Here is a 23,250-nt window from a genome sequence, read left to right on the forward strand (position 1 = left end):
GGCGGCATCGTGGTGCAATGGTTAGCACAGTTGTTACGCTTCTGGGACCCGGGTTCGAGTCTCCGCCTGGGTCACGTGTGTAGGGTTTGCATGTTCTCCCCATGTCGTCGTGGGGTTTCCTCCGGGTACTCCGGTTTCCCCCCACAGTCCAAAAACATGCTGAGGCTAATTGGACTTGCTAAATTGCCTGTAGGTGTGTATGTGTGAGTGACTGGTGTGTGAGTGTGCCCTGCGATGGGCTGGCCCCCCATCCTGGGTTGTTTCCTGCCTCGTGCCCATAGGCTGTGGACCCCCCGCGACCCAGTAGGATAAATGGTTTGGAAAATGGATAGATGGATGGAATATTTCATGGTATTGGCCTCTACACATCACATCCCAGGTACAGAATTTGTTTTCACGCTGGAGACTTCGGTTTTGGGATCAACTGAATTCTAGTAGCTGAATAAACCAGCTTTTAAGAATATAGCCTCTCACCATCTGAGCCTTTCCAAATGGCGCTCCAGTTAATTCTCCGTATAGAGCTAAAATGTTTCTCTTGTAATTATAGTCTAATTTTCAGCTCTGCTCCAAATGTGCTGCTGACCAGAATTTGCTGTTGTGTTGCTGTGTTTTTTTTTGCCTCATGTGTGTTTGTAAACGAGCTGTGTGTAAAATGCAACCGCAAGGGGGAGGAATTCCCTCGGCATGGTTTCAAATTGCATTAGTCGAATTTACGACTAGTGGCGTCGTACGCCGCAGAAATATGCGCTCCAGGAAAAAAGCGAGGCGGAGGGATTGCATGGTGTCACATGGAATGGATTCACCAGCAGGGGGCGCAGCAATAGTAGATTTTTACAAACTGGCAGAAATATAGCATTCGCCGACCACACGTCTGGAGAGAAGAGGGTGTGGACGTCGGCAGCCTTACTATCCTCTGCCTGAATCCTTTTTTGTGGGGATTTAAAGAGAAAGGGACGCAATCCAGCAGGTAAATCCATACGATTTTGTCGCGCCCCGTCCTGTTGATTGGTTGATCGTTTCTTCGCTCTTCTGGCTGATATTTTCATAAATGAACTTTCACGGTCATCCGCGCCCGTTGAAGGGAAGGAGTACGGATAGTCCAATAACCTCATCCGAGAAACCCTACATCTGGACATTACGAGGTATCCTTATACTTATTGGTATCGGTTTATTATACGTGGTTAATATGAACCAAACAACGACGTTTGTTTTGATTGCAAGTTCTAATTTTTTTATTGATAAAAAAAAAATCAGTAATTTTGAACCTAAAGCGGAACCCATCGGCACTTGATGGAGTTTTTCTGTGAAGAAGGAACTTTTTGCCCCTGCTCGCTTGCCTGCTCCTCTGCTCTGAAAGCTGGGATGCAGCGCCGCCGCACTTGATTTTTAGCGACTTTTCCAACTGCTGCCGTAATATAACATTCGAAGTCGTGTTATTCAACATCACATGTGACATTTATAGTGAGAAGTTCATCGTACTTACGGTTTGATTATACATCCTATCGATTTCATGCTTGCTGTGGTTATCCTTAAGTGATTAAATATGTAGGTATTTTTAAGTAGCTTAGATTTATACGTGTTTGATATACTGTGAGTCCCTGCTCACTAAGCCCGACCTTTACTGATAAACTCCTATCAAAATTTATTTATGATTGGCTAATTCATTTTAAAAATTACAAAGAATTTCAAGAAAAGTAGGCCTATGTATTATATGAGTCTGACAAGTTTTACAAATTACTTTGTTTCCTGGTGTCCAGGAGTTTGCAGAGCTTGTACAAATATTTAAATATACTTCCTGTCATTTTTATCTGTGATTTGATTAATTACTTGATGAGCACAGTGGTTTGATGTTATCTTTGAATTTTACGTTTTGCATTTTAACGCTATACAAATTGCATACCTTGTTACCTAGAAAACACATTTTCTAAAGCTATTCGATTTTTGTAACCTCAGGTGAAGCATTTGCAGTTAAACTCATTCTGGGACTCATTTTACCTGTTGTGTGCACTGAGTGTGTGAGTTTGTGCTGGGGCTGTGGGCGTGTCCCTGTGGAGGGTTGTGGGCGTGTCCCTGTGGAGGGCTGTGGGCGTGTCCATGTGGGTGGAGCCAAACTCGGGGGAGGGGTGGAGGCTCTGCCGGTCACTCCAGCCCCGGTGATCCTTGGCGATGGTTTCAAGAAGCCTGCTTGTCAGGACATCATTTTCCCCAGTTCCCTTTCCTTTCTTGGATGTTTCTGCAAGCCCCCGTGGGCTGCGTGTGTCCTCAGAGCCGTGGAATGTACCAGTGCTTGTTCGTGCTTGCCATGAGGACAGCAGACTGGGAATCGGCTGCGTTTAGGCTGCCGTTTGAGGCTCTGAACAGCCTCCTTTTTGTTTACCTTCGATGACACTGTTTTAAACAAACATGGGACACACACACACGCCTACTGCCACCCTTTTGTCTGTGTTACAGGAGTGTGACGAGTGCAGAAAGAGCCCGTCCCGCTGGTCTCTGTTCCCTTGTCCCCATCTGCCTCGTTTCCCTGTCTCCATCCTCGGTCTGCGTTCCTTTCGAGGACGAATGCGCCCTGGAGGCTCCTTGGGTTCCTGGACCGGTGTTCTTCAGCTCCTGGTGCCCTAGTTCAGTAGCTCCTGCACATTAGTCCTCACCCGCGCCAAGATCATCAGGGTGACTAAGAGACATGGATGACATCTTTACCCAATGCCGCGAGGGCAACGCCGTGGCCGTCCGTCTCTGGCTGGACAACACGGAGAATGACCTTAATCAGGGGTGAGTGGGCGTTTGGGTGGCGGCGGGGGGGAGGGGGGGGTCACATGATCTTGGTTGTGAAGGTGGTAATGCTGGCTGTGGTCAGGCAAAGCTTTATGACTCCTCATGTGTCACTGGTACTGTGAGGACGGCGTAGGTGTTCTGTCAGTGATCCTGAGTCAGCATAACTGTGAGCTGAGTTGTGGGTGGGGGGGATAGTCACTATGTCCCTTTGAGAAAGAGGAAGAAAGGCCTGTATCTATAAAAGAAGCAGGGGTCACTGTGGAAGTGCAGCAGTGGGGGGGGGGTGAAACATGATTCCATCCCATAAGGATGAATTCATCTTCTGTACCTAATAAGTGTTTTTAACAGTACCTTTTCAGAAGAGAATACCAGTTTGTACCTTCAATAGCAGGGGTTGTACCCTCAAGGGTCTGCTTATTTGCTAATTATACCCTAGCTGTAGGTAAATGTACCTTTTAATCTAATTTAAGGTACAGAAATAGACTCTGAGGAACATTTTTGTACCATTTGGGGTACATTAATGTTGTTTGTACCTTGGGGATGTCTCTCACAGTCCATTTCTGTGCCTTAAATTAGACTAAAAGGTATATTTACCTACCAGCTAGGGTACAATTGGCAAACTCTTGAGGGTACAGCCCCAGTGACAAACACAGGTACAAATTGCTACTCTTTTCTTCTGACAGGCTCAGTTTTTTACAAGAATGGTTGGAAAACCGCGGAATTGGGTGACTCTGTTTCTCTTTTTCGGTTTCTGGGGAGCTGACTTGAGTCCATGTTGCTATTATTGTACGAGTTATGTCATGTGAACATGAGCTGCTATGGTGTCATTCTGTGGTGCTGGGTGGTGGTGATGACAGGGGTGTAGGGGAAGCTAAATCATTTCTGGCTTGACCCTCAACAGCAGAGGATGTGCGGTGTGTTGCTGAAATCTGCCAGCCACAATGGAGGCCGTCCAGCCGTTTCGGGTTAGGTTGTGAACGTGGTCCCGTCAGGGGCCTGCGCTGCTGTAGATCCCGGCACACTTTGCTCCCGTCCTCCATGCTGGTAGAGACACGTGTCACTGGTAATAGTGGGGGGGGGGGGGGGGGGGGGAGGTTTGGCCTTGTGGAGGGATTGGAACTAAAATGCGCCGCATCCAGTCGGCGGACGTGATGACCTCATGTGCAGAGCCGGCATGTTCCCTCAGAGTTTCCGCTGAAGGCTGCCAGGCTGCTCCGCTCTGCAGAACCTCTGTGGCTAATTGGGCCCAGACGGACGTCCCCCCCCCAAAACCACCACCCATCTACCTCTACTGGCTGCTGTTCCTTTATAACAGTGTTTCCCAACCCGGTCCTCAGAGACCCACAGACAGCCCACATTTTTGCTTCCAGCCAATCAAGAACATCAAATACCAGATAGAGGTGTGCTGAGAGCTGGGAGGGAGCAAAAATGTGGGCTGGCTGGGGGTCCGCGAAGACTGGGTCGAGAGACACAGCTTTATAAGACGTCTGTTGGAGCTCGTCCTTCTCCGGTCAGTGGTCACAAGATGCATTCCGTGAGAACAGGAAAGGGAGGAAAATATGTGGGATACAGGAGAAAAAGCCAGGGGGAAAAAAGCCAGGGGGGCGGGCATCCTGTGCCAAAGGCTGCGGCCTCGGTGCCAGCAGACGCAGGATCCCAGTGTCTCCCTGGAATGGCTGCGCGTTCCAAAGCTCCAGCTGGTTTTGGATTCATCTGGTTACTTTGGGAGGAATAGGATGCCAGTGTGATGCAGTGTTTCTTCTAGACTGAAGGGTTCCGGATTCTCTTCTTGGGTGGGGGTTCTGTTCCGTTACCGCTTTCATTGGCTGGATGGTTTTCACCACAAGTACAGTAGAGTGTTGGGTGGACTTGGACCTAAGTGCCCCTCCCCCCCAGCCCCCATGTTTTTGCTTCCAGCTGGGCTAAAGTGCCCAAGGTGGGGGTTGCCATGCGAGTGGCCACGAGGACCCAATCTGGCTGTTTGCCCCCTCCCTCTGCACTTTGATGGATCTGGGTTCCCCTCAATCTTAGCGGATGTGCGTCAGAATGTTAATCAGCTCTTTTGTTAATCTGCACCCCCCACAGGGTGAATGCTTCTGCCTTTGTCTGTCTCACCGTGACCTCTAGCAGCATCATCCAATAGCCTGCCCTTCTTTACGAGATTAAGGATTCCTGATTGGCCCTGATTTTATGAAGGGTAAAAAATGGCTTTGGATTGGCTAGTGTTCCTTGCCCATCTCCCAGGAACTTGAGGATGGAGCCTTTACCAGCATCCACCCATTACGAGGATACAGATAACTAACTTGCCTTTAGTCTGTTGAATTGACAGTGACTGCGTGTGGAAGAGCTGGGTGAGTGTGTGAGTGTGCCTTGAGATTAATCAGTTTGGTGTAACTCCTCAGCTCCTTAAAAGCCCCCCCCCCCCAGGAATGAATCTTTAAACAGTTAGCATCATATGCCAATTTAAAAAAGACAGTTAGAGATTGTCAGTAAACTGTAGGGTCGGGCTGAGCTTAGGAGTGCGTGAGTGCGTGCGTGAGTGAGTGAGTGAGTGCGTGAGTGCGTGAGTGAGTGCGTGAGTGAGTGCGTGAGTGAGTGCGTGAGTGAGTGCGTGCGTGAGTGAGTGAGTGGCTTCCGAATCCCCTCCCCCAGACCATGGCCGCTGCATCGGTGGCTCTTGCTCCTGTTTGTCCTCCTGCCAGTGATGGGCCAGCTGATTAGCTGACTGACTGGATGAAATGTGCGAGGCTGGCAGCTCAGTCTGTCAGGCCTAGAATCCGCAATCTGGGAAAACAGCAGCTCAGAAGTGATGGGAACCTCAGAGAGCCTCGTCTCTGAAAGCGGGAATAGATACACGCATTTTTCTCATCCCCTCTGGGAAACCGTAGTTTCCACGGCAGTTTCCTCTTCCATAGTTCATGGTGTCCTGTTTACTGACCTGTTTACTGTCATGAAATATGTTTAGAGTCGACTCATCAAGGCCAGCCAATAGGGGCTGTTCACGCGCCAGCCAATAGAGGCTGTGCCCAGGCCTGTTATTGAAGGGTGTGTGCGCACACCCGCACGTCTGTGTGTGGTCCCAGTGGTCAATGCCCTGCAGTTCTGTTGGGTTGTCTGGGTGTATGAAATCTTATCCTTAACATGTGCTGTTGAAGACGTCCATAGGTAGTGTCCATCTTTGTCGATCTGCGGTTCTTAAACTGGGGGATTGGAAGAACGGTACCAGTTTTCACAAGAAAATTCACAGCGATAGAAGGAAGAGGACCGATACTAATATGGTTTTAGCTGTTGTAGCAGAATTGCGTAGTAGGACATTCCATGGATGTTACCGCAGGGGCGTTGGGCCTTGTTAGATGCATTGGCACGGGGCTGTGTTATCCCTAGGGGTTGGACACATTAGCCACTGCTGTGTTAGCAGAGCGGAAGTGGTGGAACCGTGGAATCACAACAATGAGTATAAATATCGTGTGGTGAGAGAGCGAGGGGGTCACCCAGGGGCCACCCGGGGTGCCGAGGCCCTCCTTGTTTGGTGAGACCAGCATGCTGTTTATATTTAACCTCCATGGAGGACAGTCCCCCCCCCAACCCCACCATGAGGAGAGAGGGATCCTCACTCTAGGGGTAGAAAAGGTAAACATATCCTCATCTCTGCGTGCATGCAGACAGGAGTTGTAAAGATAGGAATACAGAAATGGAACGGAGAGAGAGAAGGACAGAGAGAGAGAGAGAAGGACAGAGAGAGAGAGAAGGACAGACAAAGAGAGAGAGAGAAGGACAGAGAGAGAGAGGTTTCTTTCCAGAACCCTACATGTGTGTGAAAGACCTCAGGACAGAGCTGCCCTTTATCCGCCTTCCCCCAGCAGTGCTGCCCAGGTCAGCCCCCCCCCGGCCACCCCCCACTGTCAGCTCCACTCCCACACTCAGTTGTGATCTGAACTGGCCAGATCAAACAGCCTCTTGTTCTCCGAATCATCCAGATAAGATGGTGAGAATGAGAAGCCACAGTCCAGAACTGTGCATTGAGGCAGGAAAGCCGAGAATGAGCAGACTTCATGACAAAAGGAAGGCATTGAATAATGGGCCACACGCTCTCTCTCTCTCTCGCTCTCTCACACACACACACACACAGACACACACACAGTGCATGTTTGTGAAGGTATTTTACAAAGTTATAAACTTTATTATAGAGATTCTCCAGGCTACAGGGTTAGGACTTCTTAGTGAACCATTTGGGAGAGTGGGGATTAAGGGCAGCTTCTGAAAGCTTGGACCGACAGATGAATGGGAGAGAGAGAGAGTCTACACTCTTGCAAGCATATTCTTTAAAATATTGCATAATTACCAACTTTTTGTTTTTATTGTTTTGTTTGTGAGGTAGATCTGCCAGAGTTCATAGGGCCTCCTAAATAGATGGAGGGAAAGAGAGAGGCAGCGAAGGGAGATGGAGGAAGCAGATGAGGGTAACAGCTGTGGAACTGAACTGCAGGGCTGCAGAATCATCCAGGAAGTGTGTTCAGGCCTTATAAGGTTTGCTTTCAACAACAGGCTGGCCTGTCACACCCCCCCCCCCACATCCCGCCTTTCCCAGTGAGCAATAGCTGAAATGCCTTCTGATCAACCCCAGCACTGTTAGCTTGTGCACCAGAAGAGAAGGTCCTGAATGCAAATGCAATTGAATAATGATATTTTAATTCATGCTCCCCCCACACCAGGGATGACCATGGCTTCAGCCCCCTCCACTGGGCATGTCGGGAAGGCCGGACGGGCGTGGTGGACATGCTCATCATGCGCGGGGCGCGCATCAACGTCATGAACCGCGGTGACGACACGCCCCTGCACCTGGCCGCCAGCCACGGGCACGGCGACATCGTGGCCAAGGTGGGCACATTATACACGCGTGTGCACAGTCGGTGAACACACACGCACACATGCACACGCATACCGTCATCAGAGACCTCCTGTCTGGAGAGGCGTCTATCCAGAGGTCAAGTCCATCCATCCATTTTCTGAAACCACCTAATCCCCACTGGGGTCGCGAGGGGACCGGAGCCCATCCCGGGAACAATGGGCGCAGACAGGAACCAACCCTGGGCAGCTGCCAACACACCGCAGTAGTTGAGTACCAGTTGAGTACTCTGTGACGGTGAACTTTCATACTCAACTGGTTGGTTGAAACAAAATCTTGGTCTGGATTTTTACTTTCTGGAAATGAATGCCTGTCAGACTTGAGGTACGTACAGCACTGTGCTGTGGCGTGAAGTAAGTCTCTTATGTGCCTCTCCATTTACCGCAGCTGATCCACTGCAAGGCGGACAGCAACGCGGCCAACGAGCATGGAAACACACCACTGCACTATGCCTGTTTCTGGGGCCAGGATCAGGTGGCTGAGGTCAGGCCGCCCTCTGCTGGTAGCTGCATCTCATGCCGATTGTGCCCAGTCTCAGCCTGTCACAGGCTGTTTTTGAGGGGCGATGATGCTTTCTGATCCTATACATGTATATGGAACCTGTATTTCAAAGGTTGCACTGATACTATCCAGTGTTATCTTGCAAAAACATTATTTGGCAGCTGAATGTTCCACAGTTAAGGTATGTCTCTGGTCTCTGTATCTCATCAGGACCTGGTAAGTAATGGTGCCCAGGTGAGCATCTGCAACAAGTATGGGGAGACCCCTCTGGACAAGGCCAAACCACACCTGCAGCACATCCTGAAAGGTGTGTGTGCGCATGTGTGTGTGTGTGTGTGTGTGTGTGTGTTGGTGGGCTGTTGGGGAAGCAGAGGCTAAGATGTCTATCTCTCTCTTCCTGTCTGAGTCTACTTCCTGGCTGGGTTCATGTCAGGGTCAAATGTTTCCATACAGCAGTAAAGTTTTGAGCTTCAGGTGGTCGCTCTGTCTTGTTTTGTGTCTCTTGAGCTCCTTCTGTTTTCTCTTCTGCTCCCTGTTTAGTGAAAATACCTGCACCTGCAGGAACGAGGCCCACTTCTGGACACAATCTCTTGGCACCATCCCTTTAACGTTAATCAGTACAGTGGGCGTGGCCTCATAACACCACCCCTTTAATGCTAACCAATACTGTGGGTGTGGCCTCATAATACCACCCCTTTAATGTTAATCAGTACCGTGGGTGTGGCCTCATAACACCACCCCTTTAATGTTAATCAGTACCGTGGGTGTGGCCTCATAACACCACCCCTTTAATGTTAATCAGTACCATGGGTGTGACCTCACAGCACCACCTCGTTAATGCTAACCTGTACCGTGGGTGTGACCTCACAGCACCACCTCGTTAATGCTAACCAGTGCTCTTATTCTGTGCCACCACCCCTTGGACTGTGTCCCCACCAGAGCGGGCTGAAAAGCTGGGACAGAGTCTCACCAAGGTCCCATTCAAAGACTCATTCTGGAAGGGCACCACCCGAACCCGACCACGTGAGTAGTCCCCCCCACCCGCATTTAAAAGTTTCTACATTGGTTGCATGATATAGATTCTGGAAATGTCTGTGCTGGGCTGGGACCTCACCGTTTGTCAGGTTTCCTCTGCAGATAAAGTCTAGCATGACCTTGGCTAAGGAGGTCAAACTTGCATCAATGGAGCCATGAGGAATCTTTGTTTTTGATTGTCATACGCTCTAGACTTTTAATCATTTTGTGTGTGTGTGTGTGTGTGTGTGTGTGTGTGTGTGTGTGTGTGTAGGTAACGGGACTCTGAACAAACACGCAGGCATTGATTTCAAGCAATTGTCCCTTTTGGCCAAAATAAACGAAAACCACTCTGGAGAGGCAAGTCAACCCGGCGTGTTCCTGTCCTCACTCCCCCCACCCACCCTGATCTTTTAGCTGTGCTGAGTCATCTTCTCGTAAACAGCTGTGGCAGGGCCGCTGGCAGGGCGCAGAGATTGTGGTTAAGGTTCTGCACGTCCGGGACTGGACCACTAGGAAGAGTCGTGACTTTAATGAGGAATATCCCAAACTCAGGTGAGATTCCCAAACTCAGACCCTGATAATTGATAATGTGACCTTTTTCCTGGACAAGGCACATTTAAAATTCATCTTCTCTCTGTCAAGCATTGAAGCTTTAGCTCAAATAAGAATCCCCCCCCCCCCCCCCGGACTGTCCTGTGTTCCCTCTTCAGGATCTTCTCCCACCCCAATGTTTTGCCCGTGTTGGGGGCCTGTCAGTCGTCCCCTTCCACTCACCCCATCATCATCACGCACTTGATGCCCTACGGTTCACTCTTCAATGTGCTCCATGAGGGCACCAGTAAGTGCTTCTTGGATGCTCATGTTTTACTTACTCAGAAACGGTTTGAGGGCAGAACAAAAAATGATTGGTTCAGAGAAAACCAATCAGATTGTAGAGGAGGTGGTTCCAAGCAGCTACAGGAGGCAGGACCAACCAATCAGATGTCTTGTACTCAGATGCATGCAGGACAGTCGCACGTGGTGGAAACATGCCTTTGTTCTTCTTTAAACTTCTTTAAACCTTTGACCATGTGCTATGACAGCACGTGTCACATGACACAGGTACACCCTTATGCAGTCACCCGCTTTGATCAAATGTGACTTCTGAAGGAACGAATGTTAAGCATAACTCTTATTGTTCAACTTCACTCGTGCCCCCCCAGACTTTGTAGTGGACCAGATGCAGGCAGTTAAGTTCGCCCTGGACATCGCAAGCGGCATGGCCTTTCTGCACACGCTCGAGCCAATGATCCCTCGGCACTATCTCAACAGCAGGAGTGTCATGGTGAGTTAAATGGCAAACTTGCGCCCTGTCTTTCTGTGCCTGTGCCATCCCCGAAACACCAACTGCTGCTTTATGGCACCTTTACTCATTAGCAAGGAGAGGAGGGCTGCCCCCTAGTGGCTCTGAGCTGTAATCGCAGTTTATCACTGACTCCCAGTGAGCTACAGACATGCTGTCAATGAGATGCAGTGACCACAGCAGGATCATGGACAGCACCTCCCAGGAACCCTGATCACAAAGCATAATTCACAGATCATGTTCTTAAATCTGGTAAAATGATTCTTGGTCAGTTTGGGAACCTGCCAGACAGATGGTGTTGTTGGAGATTAACAACATTGTGTTTCTGTTGACTCAGGTGAACCGTCTCTGTGTTTAAACCCTCTTTGCGAATGGAGTCGCGGAGGGGGGGATCTGGCCTTTCACACATTCACGTCCGCTTGGGGTTTTAATGGCTGAATGTACCCCTTCCACCCACAAGCGAACACCTTCATGTTATGGTTTCCAGTCTCTTCTCACCTGGTTTCCCTTCCTGCTTGAAGGCCGTGGCTGTGTCTCATGGCAACCTGAGTGTCGGCTTTGATGTTCACCGGTTATTTCAAGTCAAGTCAAGTTCGGCATTATTGTCACATGTTTAGCACACAGCGTACGGTGGCACCAGAAACGCTCTCTGACGTTCTCTGGCAGTAATGTAGATGGAAGATGGCACTGCAGTGACAGTGCTCTCGGACAGAGTTAATGTGAGGAGGAGGGCAGCACAGAGCTCATACTGCAGATGGCCATGGGGAAGCAGCTGTTATTTACACGTCGGTCACCTGACAGATCGACGAGGACATGACGGCCAGGATCAGCATGGCGGACGTGAAGTTCTCCTTCCAGTGTCCTGGCAGGATGTATGCTCCAGCCTGGATGGCGCCTGAAGGTGAAATAGAGCATTCCTCCTCACTTTGTGACTACAACATGTGACTAACCAATTAACACATGCACCTGTGTTTGGATCTGTAATGTCCATTTCCTGTCCTTGGAGACCCACAGGCAGTCCACGTTTTTGCTCTCACCGAGGTAGCAAAAATGTGGACTCTCTGGTAGGGACCCGGAGGGAGCAAAAACATGGACCGACTGTGGGTCCTCAAGGACCGGTTTGGCACACACTGTTCTATGTAGTTCTATTCTTTCTCTCTCCCCCGCCAGCTCTGCAGAAGAAGCCTGAGGACATAAACAGGCGGTCGGCAGACATGTGGAGCTTTGCCGTGCTCCTGTGGGAGCTGGTGACCCGAGAGGTGCCATTCGCCGAGCTCTCCAACATGGAGATCGGCATGAAGGTGGGTCAGGGTCGGTGGGCATGGATGGGTGCTCAGGGGGGCAGGACCTGCTCACGCCGCACTCACGTCCGCAAACAGCCCTTGCTAAGCTCACTGTAAGTGTTCAGACACAAGCATGGTTTGTATGTGGTGTTTGTCCAGTATCATAGGAACTGGCCTGCAGTCAGTAGTCTGAGGATAGTGTGAGACAGGGGTGTGATCATCTGTCCACCTAACAGTAACGGCTGAAATTTACGTTGTGCCACCTGGGGACTTTGATCTGGAATTTTGAGCATGTTGTTTGACATTTTCATGAGCCAAAGTAACCAAATAAATGAAAGATCAGAAGAGACTCCAGGCTGTCATATAATTGATAAACCCTTAATTCATAAATGATTAGTTCACTGTGTTTGGGGGTGCAAGCGGCCATCACATGGGCTTCAGGGGTGTCACATGGGATGCCAGCTGCCACTGGATTAGACCCCAGATTATTGATACATTGATATAGAGGTCTACAACTAAGAAAGTCTTCTCTTCTCTCTCTCTCTCTCCCTCCCTCTCTCTCTCCCACCCCCTCTGTTACCCCCCTCTATTTCCCTCCATCCTTGTCTCTCTCCCCCTCCCTAACATGTGTACACAACGCCCCCCCTTCTCTGCAGGTTGCCCTCGAGGGTCTTCGTCCCACCATTCCACCTGGCATATCACCCCACATCTGCAAGCTGATGAGGATCTGCATGAACGAAGACCCGGCCAAGAGGCCCAAGTTCGACATGATCGTCCCCATCCTAGAGAAGATGCAGGACAAGTGAACCTCACTTGTTCCGCTAACCTCTGATACCAGCCTTACTTAACACCATGTCTTACTGCTGCCTTGGATCCACCCCCAACTGTCTGCTCTTCCTTTGAAAAAATCTCTGCTCATTGCTATTATTAACATTAATGTCAACTTAAGTTTGTTACCAGTGCTTGCTTTTTGTTTACTTAAAACCATCTTTTGTTTGTTGATATGTTTTTGTATGTTTGTGTTTGCCTAACTATGCAGAACATTCTGGGTATTAATCCAATGGATGGGATCCCTTCTATGTCAACCCCACCATAGTATGAGACGTCAAAAAGAGACATTGTATTACAATATGCCAATATAACATAATTTACACTCCCAGCCTTTTTAATGTCTATTATTAATTAATTTGGCTGGTGCCTATATGCATTTTTTAGGCTAACTTGGGGGATGTCAATTTTTTAACTATACCACCATCTACAGGTATGCTGGAATAGTTGCAGTACAGTTGATTTGCTCTGCAACCATCTAATGGAGAAATGGCAAATCGAATGTAGTTATCGTTAGTAATGCTGTCATCAGCAAAGTGAGTAGCTACTATCGTTCATTCATTTCCCTTGTGCCTTGAACAGAAAATAGACACTGTTAACGTGCATCTCTATCTGACCTTGATAAGCTGATGAGCATTTCATGTGGTCTGTGCATAATTTGTGACAATCCATGGTATTACTCCTTTTTTCAGTCTTTATCCCCATGCTGTGCATAAATGTCTATATTGACATGTTACTTTGACATGCATCACCAAATAGCACAGTCTTATATTTGAAGGAAGGGTGAATGTTGTTGGCAGAATCATGTCACCGCTGGTCCCGTGAGCAAAGCGCTTAACTTTAAATGTTCCAAGGACTGTAGAAACCTGCTTTCTCAATTGTACATTCGCGTTGGATAAAAGCCTCTGCCAAATAATTGTAAAAGTATGATGTTCTGAGGCCTAAGATGTCTGACTGAGGGGCTGAACATTTTTATTCTGCACCACAAACACCTGATTTCAGGAGACCTATAATAGTTATGCCTGTTTGGTGAAGTGATGGTGGATAGGACAGGTCACCAGGGCGACGGCAAGTAAAATAAACTTCTAAACATATTTGAAACAAAATAATTTATTTTCAGCTTTCCACAGCTTAATTCACTGCCTTGTTTGTATCTCAGAAGACAAAAAAGCATGTCACATGTTGTAATTTATAAATATGTATATTAAAATGATTTCAGAAAAGCTGTCTCTTTTTCAATTAAATAATGTTGCAGAGTAGAAAACTCCGAGCTGATCTCAAAAACAGTAGAATGCAAAAGTTACAGAAGCGTTTTGGCCTGTAGGTGATGGCGGTTTGTGTTAAGCTTGGGCGCTAAAGGGTATGCATATCCCGGCAGATTCAGCAGGCCTTCGTGAGTTAATTTTGTTGTTTCTCCCACAGGGGTAGTTCATTGTAAGTCCGGGCAAAAAAGCCATATACATATAGGCGTTAGACGCTTACTGGTTTGATTTTATGTTAATGGCTATTATGCATTTGACACAAATACCCCCCCCAACTGGCTATTTTCCCGTTTTACGCAACAGCGGCAAAATGCAAGTCAGCGAGTTGTGTCACTTAAGCACCCGCAGAACGATCAAAATTCCCCTGTTAAAAAATGTTAAATATGCTATATCAAAGGGCATACGAAGTAAAAACAAAAAAAAAACATTGTGCGTTTGCAAGTATAATACCGTTATAATTTCCTCAAGGCATAACATTTTCGTTAACGCATATGGGCTTAACCGGTTAAACAACATACTCTAATCACGTGATGAGGGCTTGGCACCAATCACGTGAGAAGTCATGTGATCTGTCCAGTGGCATGTTGCGGTGTTTAGAGAGATGGGTCGTTTTCCGAGTCAACGCTGAGGGATGTTTTTGAGCCAAGCTACCGATCGCCGGGCCTTAGCAAGGCGTTTGCGGTCTGTCTGAAGGGTGGGGGACGCTTCTGTTGCGTTGGCTCAGTTCAATAAGCCTCCTTATCTGCGGTGGGGGACAAACTTAGCTCGACACTCGCTAAACAAACCTGACATTTTCCCCCATTCCGTCTTAGAGTTGCTGTCTAGGGTCGTAAGTCACCGCCTTCTATATAAACTGCTGAGACTGTGAACCTTGTCAGTGTACCGTGTCGTAAACGTGGACAGTCGAAGGTAACTGCGAAGTGGTTTCATTTCCGCGTCCTTTTTTCTCCAGGGAGTAAGCAGAAGTTACTCTTGGCAGGCACTGAAGCCCTCGGACCTCGCTGCTGACTCACAGCTTGTGTGGACTTTTATGTGCCACCATGAAGCAAACTGCGCTGTGGACGGTTTGTTTTTTGTTCTACGCCTGTGTTTGTCTGCACTCCCCGTCAGGAACCGCACATCCGCTTCGAGATGAAGACCGAAGAGCTGACATTACGTTTGTTGATGCGATTTCCAAGTTTCGGGTTGGGGTCTCCTGGCGAAACGTCAGCTGCTGGCTGTGTGAAGCAGTGTTTGCCATCATAGACGTGGCTCTGATGGTGAGGAGTCAGTCTAATAATTCTGATTAAATACATGTGCACTTAGGGGTTCATTATCCACAAAACATCTGGAGCTTTGGCCGGTATTCGGCTTGATTTATGTTTAGTTTTACTTTGGAAATCTACTTTTGAATGTTACTCTGCGGAAGGTGACCCAGTATATTAGAAATTAGTACGTATTTTAAACAACATAACTTGCGGAGAGCATTTAAAAGGTTGAATGTTAAAAACTCAAATCGGCATGTGGTTTAGCTAACTGTTTTGGTCGTTTTAGGAAACTGAAATTGGACAGTCACGACTTCTAGCTTAAGTTTCAGCTGATAGCCCCGCTGTTCAGGAGTATTCTAACATAACATTTTATGAAGCAGTATCCTGGATGTAATAATACCCTGTAAAGTGCTCATCTCAACTTTGATCTCTCTAAATTGGGTTCTTATGCTGTTTGTTTTCTAGTTTTTCTTTCACCAAGAAACATTGAATGGCCACACAAGGTGCCCAAGAACTGCATTAGGGGGGGCAAAGGTTGTGTTTTACTAGGGGGGGTGTGCATGGTACTTGTGATCTACACTAGGAGAAAAGTGAATTGTACTTTTGGATGATGAGGATGAGACGACACGAGTCTATGATTTTCTGCGTCTAGGACAGCCAGGCAGCTTTGAGTACTCGGGCTACACCATCAGAATGATTTTTTTTTCTGATGTGTGGACCCAGCTTAATAATGTTTGTAGTTTTGTAAAGGTACCATGAGAGAGTGTACTTGGCATTTCAGCTGATGGACTTTGAGTCTTGCCCCACGGTCAGTGCTCTGACCTTCCCACTGATGTGCAAAAAAGGTTGACCTTTTTGATGACTTGGCTGTTCTGCAGTGATGTCTGCAAAAAATATTTGATGGGGGTGGACAGGGTAGAATCAGCAACTCAGGAGCATATCGCTGCCGACAGGGCAGCCCCTAGATCCGGCCCTGCTGTTTTGTTATTCTGACTGTCAGCTCTTCCCTATGTCAGAATGAAACTGCGCATGCTGACCGGCACAAACGGAAACTTCCGGTGGCTTTTGAGGGCTGTGGTCGCTCGATGGCGCCTCTATTTCGGTTTTGGCGAACTGACACCTTAAGCTCTTCAGATGTAGCGTGTGAGGCATGCAGATTCCGAGAACGTTCTGATGTCTTAAGGATGCTTTTTTATCGCGGGTAGTTTGGGTGTAACAAGGGGGGGGGGACTTGCTTCCTTAACCTGGTCTGCTATGCATAGCAACACTGCTACCCAGTTGGTAGAAACCCTGCAGGTGGTGTAGTGGCAGAGGACAGCAAAATATACATTTGAGTAAATCTAATTGGAATATCTCTATCTATAATAAAGAGCAGGTGCTTGTCAACGGAGAAATGCATGCATTTGTAAAACCCAGCACTGAATCAGAAATGCATCCTTTGCAACTTTCAGGTCCTCTGTGTAAACTTGATGGTGCCTCCTGCCTTTTCCCAGTTCCTCAGTCTGACTGGTTTTCCAGCATTGGTGGTCTCTGTATCAGTACGACTGGTTTGCAGAACTTTCTTTTAGAATTAGAAGTGTGTGTGTGTGTGGGGGGGGGTATTTGTGGCAAATGCATAAGTTTAACACTAAACCATGTAAAAGTAACAAGTCTGGTGCGCTGCTATGTTGCTCATCCTGGCCCTCAGTCTGACAGCCCTACACATAACAGCTGCGTTCTCACGCTTTTCTTGCAGAACGAAGCCAACGTGGAACGTGTGGCGCAGGCGGCGGGCGAGACCTGCGTGCGCCTCCACCTGGCCGAGGAGCATGTGTGCCGGCAGATCACAGAGCTTTTCCGCGACGACGTCATCAATGCACTGCAGCGGTCGGTGCTGTCGCCGTCCGAGGCCTGTGCCGTGCTGGTGGGGCGTGCCTGTGGTCATTTCGATATCTACGCCCCCTGGAACGTCACCCTGCCGCCCAGGCCCAAACCCCCTGTGGTGCCCCCGTCCCCTCCCCGGCCTGGCTCCCCCCAGAGCCGGGTGCTGTTTCTCACAGATGTGCATTGGGACAAGGAATACGTGGCGGGCAGCCCAGCCGACTGCAAAGAGCCTCTGTGTTGCCGGAATGACTCTGTGGTGTCGCGATGGCCTCTTCGCCGTTCCGCAGGATTTTGGGGGACCTACAGCAAATGCGACCTCCCACTGCGCACCGTGGAGAGCCTGTTAGAGAACGCAGCCCGGGATGGACCCTGGGACTGGGTCTACTGGACCGGAGATATCCCGGCCCACAACGTGTGGGCCCAGACACGGGACCAGCAGCTGCACGAGCTCGCCCTTGTGTCGCAGCTCATCCGCAAATATCTAGGCCCCAATGTGACTGTGTACCCAGCTGTGGGGAACCACGAGAGCACTCCTGTCAACAGCTTCCCACCGCCATTCATCCACGGGAACCAGTCGTCCAGCTGGCTCTATAACACCATGGCTGAGGAGTGGGCCCCCTGGCTGCCACCAGACGCATTGCACACTCTCCGGTAGGGCTGGGCTCACTATGAGCAGCTGATCATCACTCAATATCTCACTTATTTTAAGGCTGAAATAACATCTTAAGACTCTCTGGAAATTAGGCAGCAATACCAATAAACACATTTCAAGCAGTTTGCCAAATCTGACTGCTAAAATTTAATAAGAATCATTAATACAGACTATGCTGGTTTTAACTTTGCATGTTGCATGGTCGCGTTTCCCTGCTGGTGTCCAGGCGGGCTGGATTCTACACGGCGCAGGTCCAGCCGGGCCTTAGGGTTGTCTCCCTCAACATGAACTACTGCGCCAAGGAGAACTTCTGGTTGCTGGTGAACTCCACTGACCCGGCCGACCAGCTTCAGTGGCTCATTGGCATCCTGCAGCAGGCAGAAGACAAGGGGGAGAAGGTGAGAACGGGGGGGGGGCTACGCTGCAGGTGCACAGGGGCTCTGTCTGAGCAGAGCTGAATGTCTGGCTCTTTCTGTCTCAGCCAGCCTTGACCTCAACCCAATATAACACCTTTGGGATGAACTAGAATGGAGACAGCGAGCCAGGCCTTCACGTCCAGCATCAGTGCCTGACCTCACAAACGCTCTACTGGATTAATGGGCACAATCCCTACACACCCCCTAAACTTGTGGAAAGCTTTTCCAGAATAGTGGCATCTGTTACAGCTACAAAGGGGGGGACCAGCTCCGTATTGATGCCTATGGATTTCGAATGGGGCGTCTTAAAGGTTCCTGCAGGAGTAATGGCCAGGCGTCCCAATATTCTTCTCCATAATATATATTTTATGAGTTGTTATACTTTCTGTGTGGCCTGCTGGCCTTCACACGTCGTCTGCGACTTTCACAAATGATTCCTGTTCACTTTCTTATGCCGGCCTCCATGATATATTGAAACTGCGGTGGGGAAAGTCGTGACGCAGAAGGCTTGACTGTGCGCTTTACGGAGGTTAATGTGTCTTTTAATGGGAAGGTAACATTAATGGAACCATGAGGCCCTTCTGCCTTTTACATGTTTGGTTCCTTGTTGCACTGAGCTGGCTCCCCTTTCCTCCTCTTGGCCCTAGGTGCACATTATCGGTCATATCCCACCCGGACTGTGTCTCAAGAGCTGGAGTTGGAACTACTACCACATTGTCAACAGGTTGGTGGACCTGGGCGGTTTTCCACGAAGCAGGATCAGTTACCTGGGTTATCACCAATACGATAAAACCATTATTGAACGGTCTTAGAAAAGCTAAAAGGTGACTGGCTTTAAACTTTTTAAAAGTAAAAGAAAATAAAACCAAGGTCCTAATTTTGGTAGCCAGTACAAATAATGCCCACCATCTGGACCTTGGTCCCCTGGAACCTGTGATAAGGGACAGCTAATTTATATTGCATAAACACATAAATTTGGTTGTTAAAACTAGTTTCTTCCAGTTGAGGCTTTTATCGAAGGTCAGGCTCGTTTTATCTTTAGGGGATTTTGAAAGGGTAACACGTGTTTATCTCCTCCCAGTTTAACTACTTTAACTCCCTTTAAGCTGGTGTTAGCTAGGTTTCTATCTCACACCTACAACTATTTCAAAATGCGGCTACAGCCTTTTAACTGAAACTCGTAAGCGCAACCACATTAATCCCACACTCGCCTCTCTTGACCGGCTCCCAGGACACTTCATGATTTGATTTTAAGATTTTATTGTTTATATGCAAAGCATTAAATGGCCTGGCCCAAACTAATCTCTCTGACCTTTTAGGACCGCATGGTCCATCTAGGGCACTTGCTGATCAGTCTCCACTTGTGGTCCTGAAATCGACTAAAGCAGAGGGGAGATCGGCCGTTTTGTGATTTTAGCTTCAAAATTGTGGAATGTGTCTGACCCCAATACTTCCTTCGTTTAAAATCCATCTGAAAACACATTTTTATTGTTTGGCTTTTAACTCAGTATATGAGCTTCTTCTGTCTTTGTTGTATGTGGGTTTTATGTTATTTTGATTTTGTTCACTTTGTTCTGCTGTTGAGTGAAATGTGCTCTATAAGTAAATTAAACTGAAAGTGAAACTTAAGCTAAAAGTCATGATTATCCAATAGGAATGTTCCTTACCTAAACTCTTCTTGGGCAATCATTACTAGTTTAAGTTAACCCAGTTATCTGAGAAATTATGCTTTGTCGAACACCCCCCAGGATTCTGCGTTCACCAGTCTGTGGGCTGCACTCCCCAATGGTGCCATTGGTAGTCTTTGCACATGACTGAAATAGTGACATTTTTGTATTTTTCGTCTTGTAGTCTTTCTAAGCCATTTTTCATGAATGCTGCTGTTTCGTTGCTCAGGTATGAGGGCACCATTGCAGGGCAGTTTTTTGGCCACACCCACATGGACGAGTTCCAGATGTTTTATGATGAGGAGACCCTGACACGCCCCGTGGGCGTGGCCTTCATTGCCCCCAGTGCCACTACCTACATCAACTTGAACCCAGGTAACTCCTCCCCAACCTTTGTCTCCCAAGCTATCTGCCACCTAAGTAATGAGTCTTCACAATTGCCCACCCATTCCATTTAAGATCAAACTCGGTGTCTGTTGCAATGACTAATATAATACTGAATAATAGATAGATCCTTATTTGAATATTACTCTTACTGTAGAGAAGTGTTTCCCAATTCAGTTCTGAGGAACCCATAGACAGTTCACATTTTTGCTCCCAAATGTGGACTGTCTAGGAGGGAGCAAAAACATGAACTGACTGTTGGTCCCCAAGGACTGGATTAGGAAGCACTGCTATAGAGTGGTGAAATATACGTGACTGTTTATTTCTTGATGATTAGGTTACCGCGTGTACTATGTGGACGGGCATTATCCAGGAAGTTCCCGCTTTGTCTTGGACCATGAGACATACATTCTCAACCTGACAGAGGTCAACAACAACTATTCCCATGGCCCTACTCCCAGTCCCAAATGGACCCTGCTCTACCGGGCCTCTGAAGCATACGGTCTGAACAGCCTCTTCCCGGCAGACTGGGACAAGCTAATTGGGAGGTTCCTTGCTGAAGACCTGGTCTTCCAAAAGTTTTGGTACCTATTCCACAAGGGCCATGTATCAGAGCCGTGTGTGAACACCTGCAAGACCACACAGGTGTGTTACCTGCTCAGTGGGCGTTCTGATGACCCAAGCAAGTGCCAGCATTTGCCCTTGGAGGTCAGGGAGACGGGGAGGATCCCAAGAAAGAGACACTGCTGAGTTGTATAGGTGGAACGAGGCGATTCACAGGGTGAGAGGACATCCCATTGAGGAAATCCTCTAATGCCTTTGTTTGGGTGGTGGTGGGGAAGGGCAGGGCTAATGGAAATTGTAAAGTATGTCTGCACCTGACTCCCCAAAATGCTGTACAAAATTCATGCATGAGTCCATGATGGGAATTATTTTCAGGTGCTTCACTCACCTGCACTCTGACCCCTGTTATTCACCAGGAGAACGGGTCTCTTTGTCTGCCATTTGCACTTCATGGCCGCAGCTGTAGACCCATGGCCATCAGCTAAGCCGTTACTGGTGTGCGCTGTGTATAGATATCATACCCTTTCAGCATTAACCAAAAACAAGCTATCGGCAGGAATTGCAACACGAAGCAGCTGCTGTGTGATGTAGCATGGCTGGCACTTCCTAATGAATATATCATTTGATAATGTCAATGCTACCAATCTCCATGAGGAATGGGGGGGGGGTTGTTTTTCTTTTTTTCTTCAAATCGTTGTTGCACTTTTAAACCCCTAATGCATTAAAGTGAATGACTCTCGCAGAGAAATGATTCAATTCTCCATGTACACTATATGGACAACAGTATTGGGACACGCCTCTTAATCATCGAATTCGGGTGTTTTATTCAGACCCATTGGCACAGGTTTATAAAAACAAGCATGGGTTGTTCTGAAGAGCTCTGTGGATTCAAGCGTGGTACAGTCTCAGGATGCCATAAGCACTTTCACACCCACGGTCTGGAAGCTGATCCTGCTTGTATGGACCTGAAACTTTTTTGTGAGTGACCTTTACTCTAGATATCCATGGGAGATGCAATAAGTTTGTAGGTTGAACTTCACAGATAATTTCATACAAAACTAAACTCCATGGCAAAACAATGGAGGATAAATAAGCCATTTTGTTAGTTGTTAGTTATTATTGTGGGGGTCAGTCATGATCAAAATGGGGCACAGCCTTTCGTTTATATTTTACTTGTTTGACCCACAACATTTTCATGATTCTTGTTAACTAAGGGCCATTATCAGTATCAGTGCCTGACCTCACAAATGCTCTTCTGGATGGATGGGTGACAAGGTAGAGAGGCGCACGCCAAGATCTTGTGGAAAGCTGCCCCAGAAGAGTGGCTGCTGATAGAGCTGCAGAGGGGGGACCAGCTCCATATTGCTGTTATTAATAGTGATTGGCATGGTGGGGCTCAAATGTTCCTGTAGCTGAACAAGTCGGGCATTATGCAAACAATGTAAAGGCTGTGGGTTTGAATCCCACAGAAATGGTTTTGGAAAAAATATCAGATAATTGAGACAAATAAGTCTTTGGGGGGGGGGGTGATTGCAGATGATAAGATTTGCTATGGAATGCAGGGGGACAACAATTCAGTCCAGATTAAGTTGCATTTTGGACTAGAGTCCACTCTGATGCAGCTGGTAGATTGAACTTTATTGTGATTTTACAGCACGAGTGAACTTTACTGTGATTATTATCTATCTCTTCTGTGCATTAAATGTCATTGTACCGTCTTGATTATTTGCTCAATAGGCCCCAGATTTTTTCCTTTTTATGATTTGCAGAGGTGTATCGTTCCAGTTCAAAAAGTAAAAATTCAGGCCAAGATTTTGTTTCAACCAACCAGTTAAGATAGAGCCTATCCTGGAGGCCATGGGTGCAAGGCAGGGAACAACCCAGGATGTTACACCAGCCAGACACACTCACACACCAGTCACTCACACTGCACACCTATGGGCAATGTGATAACTTCAGTTAGCCTCAGCCTGTTTTTGGACTGTGGGGGGAAACCAGAGTACCTGAAGGAAACCCCGACAAAGGCACAGCGAGATCATGCAAACTCCACACACATGGAGCTATGGCAGAGACTCGAACGCTGGTCCTAGAGGTGTGAGGTAACTTCTAACCATTGCATCACCATTCTGTCCCTGTTAAAATAACAATAAAGAGTAATTATTAAATTGATGCAGCTCGAGTTTCTTGGTGTTCAGAAACCATTCTCTGTACCGTTCACCGTACAAGTGAGATGGGGGAAAAACACCTTTTGCTACGGTAATAATTAAATAGTATTTAGCCCCGCTGGCCCGGTCCGTAATCCGTCCCTGCTTATAGGTCACTAAGGCTGATTCCCCGCTGGGACTGGAAAAACTGCCGTATATTGAACCAGCCTTTTGTTCCGAGTTAATATTTAGCGATCTGTAGTCTGATTATTTGTTTTAGGCAGCAGGTATTCAGAAGGTTCTGCGGATGCTACAAAAGCACAAAACATTGCATCATAGCATGTCATTATTATTATTTGTAAGTATTATTTGAAGAAAACAAATTACCGCATTGCGTTTAAC

General features: G+C 47.7%; 2 protein-coding genes across 3 annotated transcripts; both read left to right on the top strand.

Moving 5' to 3' along the window:
- The first annotated feature begins 698 nt into the window (after nt 1–698).
- On the top strand, nt 699–13,872 carry ilk (integrin-linked kinase). Of its 2 annotated transcripts, none has more exons than XM_049004847.1 (13): nt 699–967; nt 2,452–2,769; nt 7,485–7,650; nt 8,066–8,161; nt 8,390–8,486; nt 9,119–9,202; nt 9,468–9,553; nt 9,639–9,748; nt 9,907–10,034; nt 10,399–10,520; nt 11,340–11,439; nt 11,709–11,839; nt 12,478–13,872. In XM_049004847.1, exons 2-13 carry the CDS (start codon nt 2,681–2,683, stop codon nt 12,625–12,627), a joined length of 1,359 nt encoding a protein of 452 aa, XP_048860804.1. In that variant the 5' UTR covers nt 699–967; nt 2,452–2,680; the 3' UTR covers nt 12,628–13,872. The 2 variants fall into 2 exon arrangements, with proteins under 2 accessions (XP_048860804.1, XP_048860805.1); XM_049004848.1 differs by lacking the exon at nt 699–967 and adding an exon at nt 1,008–1,142.
- Nucleotides 13,873–14,465: 593 nt separating this feature from the next.
- smpd1 (sphingomyelin phosphodiesterase 1) lies at nt 14,466–22,873 on the top strand. Its single transcript, XM_049004845.1, has 7 exons — nt 14,466–14,740; nt 14,864–15,170; nt 16,894–17,672; nt 17,900–18,071; nt 18,737–18,813; nt 19,986–20,131; nt 20,478–22,873. The coding sequence occupies exons 2-7, from the start codon at nt 14,952–14,954 to the stop codon at nt 20,888–20,890; spliced, it is 1,806 nt and encodes a 601-aa protein (XP_048860802.1). The 5' UTR covers nt 14,466–14,740; nt 14,864–14,951; the 3' UTR covers nt 20,891–22,873.
- The last annotated feature ends 377 nt before the right edge of the window (nt 22,874–23,250 follow it).

Source organism: Brienomyrus brachyistius, unplaced genomic scaffold (assembly GCF_023856365.1).
Source record: "Brienomyrus brachyistius isolate T26 unplaced genomic scaffold, BBRACH_0.4 scaffold123, whole genome shotgun sequence".
Lineage (NCBI taxonomy): Eukaryota > Metazoa > Chordata > Actinopteri > Osteoglossiformes > Mormyridae > Brienomyrus > Brienomyrus brachyistius.